Here is a 7,038-nt window from a genome sequence, read left to right on the forward strand (position 1 = left end):
CCTAGCAAGACTCATCCACACTTGCTCAGGGGACCTCCTTCTTCTGCTGACCGTGTGCCAGTTTCATAACAGAACAATATATTTCCTTTGTAGTATTTGCCAGCACCTCTAAATGAGACAAGCAGAACTTGGTCAAAGAAAAAGGGGATTCCCACCTAAAGATGGATGAGGGAGACTCAGATGGCCCTGGAGCAGGAAGAGGCCATGCTATGGAAACTGGGAGCAGTGGGGGATTCTGGGAAAGCTCTGGGCGGAAGATCCTGGGAGAGGAGGACACCCTTCGCTCAGAGGCGCAGAGCCAGCAGTTGAGGCAGTCCTGTCACCAGGAGGCTGAAGGACCACGAAAGGTTTGCAGCCGGTTCTACCACCTTGACCATCAGTGGCTGAAGCCAGAAAGGCACACGAAAGCTGAGATGCTGGACCTGGTGATCTTGGAGCAGTTCCTGGCTGTCCTTCCAGCGGAGATGGAGAGCTGGGTGAGGGAATGTGGAGCAGAGACCAGTTCCCAAGCAGTGGCCCTGGCCGAAGGTTTCCTCCTGAGTCAGGCGGAGGAGAGGAAGCAGGTGGAGAAGAAGCAGGTGAGGGCTCCACGGAGGGAGAAGATCCTAAAAAACTCTCCAAATTGCTCATCCTTTTTCCTTTTCTAACCCTTCTTCCCATTCTCTTTTTTGAATCCTTGTTTCTCTTTCAGGAAAAGGATCTGTCTGCAGAAATGGGTCCTGATTCCTTTGGGGCAGGGAGGACTCCATTGGACACCAGAGAGAGGCCACTGGGTGAGGAGAAAGGAGTTTTTTCTTAGTTGGGTCACATCCTGGCGATTCTCAAACTCATCTGTGGGTTCTTTCAGTGTTTTGGGAAAGACACTCTGGGCCAAGAACCCCAAGGAGAGAAGATGTATTTAAACAAAACTAAAATATGAAATGAGTACAAAGGCCAGAAAGTACCTCTGAGAGAAGCATCCTGCACTCCTGTCTCCCCACTTCCCTTTGTCTCTCGCAGGTGAAAGAAGGATGCCGGCAAGACCTCCTCCTCCATCTCTTCCTCCTGGTGGAGGGGAAGCAGCGGCTGAGGAACCGGATCAGGTGGGGGGAAGGAGCCTTGGGGGGAGGGAGGATGAGGGGTGGGAGACAGGGCGTTTCTGGGGACAAATGAATCCCCTCTTTTCTATCAAAGCTGCCCTTAACAAAGGCTGAAAATGCCATTAATGAAGGTTTGTGTGCTGAGGATAAAGAGTAACCCCTTCACCTTAACTCTGAATGTCACTAGTATTATTCATGATAAATTGTCTTTGGGACATCTGGGGAGTCTTTCCATCCCAGAACAACACACAGGGAGAGGAGAGAGGGATTCTTCCATTTGGCAAACTGGAATGCTTGCAGAGACATATTGATCTGAATAAAACAAGGTGGAGTTCCACCCATTTTCACTAAGATTCATACCCATCATTAAAATACACTATGAAAGAACTCCATTAAAGCATTAAAATAAGCATCAATAATCAAAATGTGCGGCAGACCAATCCAATTAAAACAATCCAGGCAGGAAGCAAAAGAGCAACGTGCAGGAAATAATCTTTATGCTGCCTAAGAGAAGGATATTTTTCTTTCAGGGTTCAGTTTCTTTTGAAGATGTTGCTGTTCATTTCACGGCTGAGGAGTGGGCGTTGCTGGATCCTGCCCAGAGACCTCTGCATAAAGAAGTCATGGAGGAGACTTGGAGGACCATGATCTCTCTGGGTAAAGTTCCCTCTGTTTTGGAATTCAATAGATATTTCTCTGGGAAAACCTGGGATTCTCACACCCCCACAGCTCACCTTGCATGGAGGGCTAGGGACTGTTTTGTCTGTGGATATTGTTCCTCCGCTTCTGCCTTTTTGCACAAGGATCAGGATGTGGATAGGCTTTCTGAGTGTTTTGAACCTTTGAACCAATCAGTTGTTCCCTATCCAGTTCTAAACTGTAGCTTCTGGCTTAGGAACAGCGTCTTTCTTTCTTTCTTTCTTTCTTTCTTCCCTATTTACATTTGTAAATCTGTGGACTTTTCTTCATCTATTGCTGTCTCAGGTTTCCCCCCCAACAGATTCTGTCCATTCTCTAATCTGCAGTCTCTCTCAAACCTCTCAAGCCATTCTGCACATTTCATCTCTTAGCTGCTGGTTATGGCACATCAAAAATCAAAAGGCATCCCGTGTTATTTTTGCTATGATTTACTAATTATGATTTATTAGTTTTTCTCCCTTGACCATCTCCGCTTCTCTGCACTTATAAAAAGTTATCGTCGGTTTTCAGTCCGTTCTGCATAGGAAAAACAAACGGAGAAAGGATATTTATCAACAGTGTAGCTTTGAAGTTAAAGGCAGAGTCTCAGAACTATATATTCATTTTAATCTTTTGAAATCACCAATAGTTAGTTTTGAGCTTTTTTGATCTATTTTCCAAACCCATTTAGAATTCTGTCATTACACAGCAATTTAATTCTCCCCTGGACGCTAGGTAATTGGTAGACAGAGAATCCAATTCATATTCAAATAGGGTTCTGACCTTGCAAATGGAGTTGGTTCAATGATTGAGCCAAAGAAATTTCACCCCTGAAAAGAACAGGCTTTTTGAATATGAATTTCCCATAAATATGTCAGTGGATGTCAGTCAGCAAAGGCAGTGAACTCTGCAGTAAGACTTCCCATCTAGCTCCCTTCAGATCTTCCCTTATCACAAATGTTCATTTGCATTATTCAAAAACTGGGAACTCGTTTCTTTCTTGGGCTCTGATCTGTTCCTCTCTTCGTTGCAGATGGTGATGAATTAGAAATTAAGAACAAGGGACAACACGACAAAATCCTCACAGTGGAGAAGCCACATCCAGATTTGGAACATGGAGAGAACTTCAGTCAGAGCTCCCATGCCACTTCCCATCAAATAAATCCTATTGGGAAGAAACCCTTTCAGTGTTTGGAATGTGGAAAGAGCTTCAATCACAGCTCACATCTCAAAGACCATCAAAGAATTCATTCCGGGGAGAAACCATATCAGTGCTTGAAGTGTGGGAAGTCTTTTTCTACAAGCAAATGCTTCCGTCGACATCAGAGGATTCACAGCGGGGAGAAACCCTTTCAGTGTTTGGAATGTGGGAAGAGCTTCTCCAGGAAGGAGAGTCTCACTTCCCATCAAAGAATTCATACAGGGGAGAAGCCGTATCAGTGCCTGGAATGTGAGAAGTTCTTTACTACAAGAAGTAACTTACATAAACACAAGAGAATTCACAGTGGGGAGAAACCATATCAGTGCTTGGAATGTGGAAAGAGCTTCAGTCAGATGGCAAGTCTCATTTCTCATCAAACAATTCATAAAGGGGAGAAGCCATATAAGTGCTTGCAATGTGGAAAGAGCTTCGGTCGGAGGTCCTATCTCTCTTCCCATGAAAGAATTCATAGAGGGGAGAAACGATATAAGTGCTTGGAATGTGGGGAGTCTTTTCCTACAAGCAAATACTTCCGTCGACATCAGATTATTCACAGCAGAGAGAAACCATACCAGTGTGTGGAATGTGGGAAGAGCTTCTCCAGGAGGGACAATCTCACTTATCACCTCAGAATTCATACAGGGGAGAGACCATTTCAGTGCTTGGAATGCACAAAATGCTTTACTACACGAAATTTATTTCATCAACATCAGAGAATTCACACTGGGGAGAAACCATTTAAATGCCAAGAGTGTGGAAAGAGCTATAGATGGAGATCCGATTTCACTTCCCACCAAAGAATTCATACAGGGGAGAAACTATTTCAGTGCCTGGAATGTGAGAAGTTCTTTACTACAAGAAGAGACTTGCAACAACATAAGAGAATTCACAGTGGGGAGAAACCCTATCAGTGCTTAGAGTGTGGGAGGAGCTTCAGGCGGAATGACCATCTCACTTCCCATCAAATAATTCATACAGGGGAGAAACCATTTCAGTGTCTGGAATGTGGAAAGAGCTTCAATCGGAGGTCAAGTCTCACTTCCCATCAAAGAATTCACAGTGGGGAGAAACCATATCAGTGCTTGGAATGCAAGAAGAGGTTTACTACAAGCAAACACGTCCGTCGACATCAGAAAATTCACACTGGGGAGAAACCATTTCAATGCCAAGAGTGTGGAAAGAGCTTCAGTCGCAGGTCTCATCTCACTTTCCACCAAAGAATTCATACAACGGAGAATCCCGAATAGTGCTTGCAATGTGGAAAGAGCTTCACCTGGAATAAATATTTCACGTCCCATGAAGCATCTGGTGGGGCTGGGGCCATTTCATCCATCTCAAGGCCTCCACCTGCACTCTCAAAGCATCCCCACCCACCCAGTTTGCATGTGACTAGAGGTGGGCGTGACCTCACCTGCCCAGGTAACAAAGAGCAGGACTGGTCAGCCAGGCTCTCTCTGACTACTTTCATCAAAGAAGCAACATCTGCTTAGCCTAAGAATGCCCTCTTGGCTTGTATCCAAGAGAGGACAAAGGGACTGTCTCCTTATGGGATAGTTTCCAGGTGTACATTACTTTTCTAAGCTGCCTTCTGGGATCCAATTGTGAACAGAATGTGAATGAGTAAACTCTTTATACTTTTACAGAAGACTGTGTTGTGTCTTATCTTTTATGAGGGACTAAAGGGGACATTACAAATGAAACTTATTATAGAGGCTTTAGCGAGCCTGAGCAAACGCATGTGCTGTGAGTTTAAAAAGGGGAATGTTACTCTGCTAAATTGTGGAACTTGTTAACACAAGTTGGAAAGGCTATAATCAGACAATATATCCTCTCCTGCATCCCTGAACATTCCCACGCTAACTACCGGCCGGTTGCTCATCTCCCTTTCCTGGGCAAGCTTCTGGAGTGGGTGGTTGTGGGCCAGATCCAGGGGCTCTTGGAGGAAACTGATTTTCTACATCCATTTCAGTCAGGGTTTAGGTCCAGTTTGGGCACAGAAACTGCTTTGGTGGCCCTGAAGGATGACTTCTCTCAAGAGAGAGACACAGGGGAACTTGTCCCTGTTAATTCCCCTCAACCTCTCAGCGGCTTTCGATACAACTGACCATTGTCTCCTTCTGGAGTGGCTGACCGAACTGGTCCTACTTGGATGGTCATTCCCAGAGGGGGATGCTTGGCAAATGCTTTTCAGACCTTGGCCTCTAGGAGTTTGCTGCTGTGCAGGAGGCGGTGATAGCTGCCAACTAGGATGGCTTTCAAAGAGGATGAGAGACATTCGTGGAGGGGAGGGATATGGAGGCCCCTTCTAGCCAGGCGGGACTCTGCCTTCCCAGCTGGAGGCAGCCAGCTTCTGAGCCCCAGTTGCTGGAATCCCCAGGAGGGGAGAAGAGGGCTCTTGTCTTGGGATCTCGCTTGTGGGTTTGCCATAATGGGCATCTGCTTGGCCACTGTGAGGACAGGAGGCGGGGCCTGTGGGGCCCGATCCAGCAGCTGCGGGACTCTTCCGATGTTCTCCTCAGATGTCAGCCACATTGGAGTTTAGTGTGGATTTGAAGCTCCTCCTCTCTTGCCTCAGGATAAATATAAAGGAAGGAGTGGCGGGGTGGGGGGGTGGAGAGGACCTCTCCCGCTTCTCTCCTCATCCTAGGAGGTGTGCGGGGAGGGGGAGGGTCATCAATCGCAGGGCACTCAAAGGGACCCCCAGATGTGGGAGGTGACCCCCGAGGGCTGGAGCCCGGGGCTGGGCTGGCTCCCTCCGCCACCCGTCCACTGGGCACACACAGGCGCGCTCTCTGCCCACGTTGGCAGGACCGGTGGGCTTCTTTTCTGGCGGAGCCTCCGTCTCCCCACAAACCCGTTTTCACGTGTCCGGGGGGGCGCGCGCTCTTCCCGCATCCTCCTCCGGTTCCCTTTCCGTCCAGCCAGGCTCCGGGCGGCTCCATTGATGCTGCTGCTGCTGCTGCCGCGCCCACCTGGAAGCTGGACCAGCTGCTCCGGCAATAAGGGATACAACTTTTATTTATAGAGATATCTATGGACCCCTGGCAGGGACCCCCCTCGCCACCCCCCCCCCCGGCTACGGCCCTGCCTGCTTCTCGGGGCGCGCCTTCGCCCGGGCGGGAGGCGAATGGAGGGCGGCAGGGAGGAAAGATGGGGAAGAGGGGAAAGGACGGAGGGCGAAAGAAAGGCGGGCGGGAGGAGCCTTCCTGGGAGGGAGAGACCGGCGGAGCCCCAGGGGACCCTGGCCTGAGGCCCCGCCCCCCCCCCGCCAGCTGCATCACACTGTGAACTCAGGGGGAGCTGGGGGTCCACCAAGACCCCTCGATCTTTTCCACATGCACTGCTATGTCCCCCATCCTATAGTTCTGCATCTGGTTCAGGCCTATGGAAATTCATTTTGTCAGCTTGCCCCCAGTTCTCCAATCTGTAATGGTAATTCTGTGCCATTAGCTGCCCCTCCCAGTTTGGTGTCATCTGCAAACTGGATGAGCATCCCCTCAACTCCTCCATCAAAGACGTTTATCGACAGATGGAGCAGCAACAGGCCCCGGACAGAGCCCTGCAGCCCCCCTGGTCACAAATCCATGGCTTAACCTCATGGGGGGCGCAGTCGCCTCTCCCCATGAAGGATGTTTGGGGAGTTGGAAAAGGGCTGCCAAAATGATCACGAGGGTGGCAGACTTGGCTATGAAGAAAGGTTCCAGCCTTTGGGGCTCTTTAGACTTTAGAGCAGGGGTTCCCAATTAGCTAATTACTGAGCCCCCCCTCATTTTCAAAAGCCAAGCCTGGCCTAGAGAAAGTGGAGGGAGAGTTGCATCTCCTGACAGTGGAACTCAAAGACATTCAAGGAGTCGGGATGTTGGAAGATTCAGGACAGATGAAATTAAACGCAAGGCAGAGTTCACCTGTGGAACTCCCCGGCACTGGACACCAGAGGGAGAGGGAGAGGGGGGGAGCTGGCTTGCCAAGGGTTAAAAGGGATTGAGCTGGATTCCTAGAGAGGAGAGAAAATAAAGGCGTTGGGGGTTGGGTTGGGGGGGTGAAACACCCGAGCCCAAGCCCCTCCCTCTCCCCCCTGCC

General features: G+C 49.1%; 1 protein-coding gene across 1 annotated transcript in view; it reads left to right on the forward strand.

Moving 5' to 3' along the window:
* LOC309517947 (uncharacterized protein) overlaps positions 1 to 7,038 on the forward strand; it is a 75,068-nt gene that overhangs the window by 921 nt on the left and 67,109 nt on the right. The window contains exons 2-6 of the mRNA XM_082197635.1: positions 94 to 578; positions 692 to 773; positions 1,000 to 1,082; positions 1,610 to 1,736; positions 2,791 to 3,466. Of these exons, the coding sequence (XP_082053761.1) occupies positions 162 to 578; positions 692 to 773; positions 1,000 to 1,082; positions 1,610 to 1,736; positions 2,791 to 3,466 (1,385 nt within the window). The 5' untranslated portion in view covers positions 94 to 161. The remainder of the gene's footprint in view (positions 1 to 93; positions 579 to 691; positions 774 to 999; positions 1,083 to 1,609; positions 1,737 to 2,790; positions 3,467 to 7,038) is intronic.

Source organism: Podarcis vaucheri, assembly GCF_965113315.1.
Source record: "Podarcis vaucheri genome assembly, chromosome: 13".
NCBI classification, from domain to species: Eukaryota; Metazoa; Chordata; class Lepidosauria; order Squamata; family Lacertidae; genus Podarcis; species Podarcis vaucheri.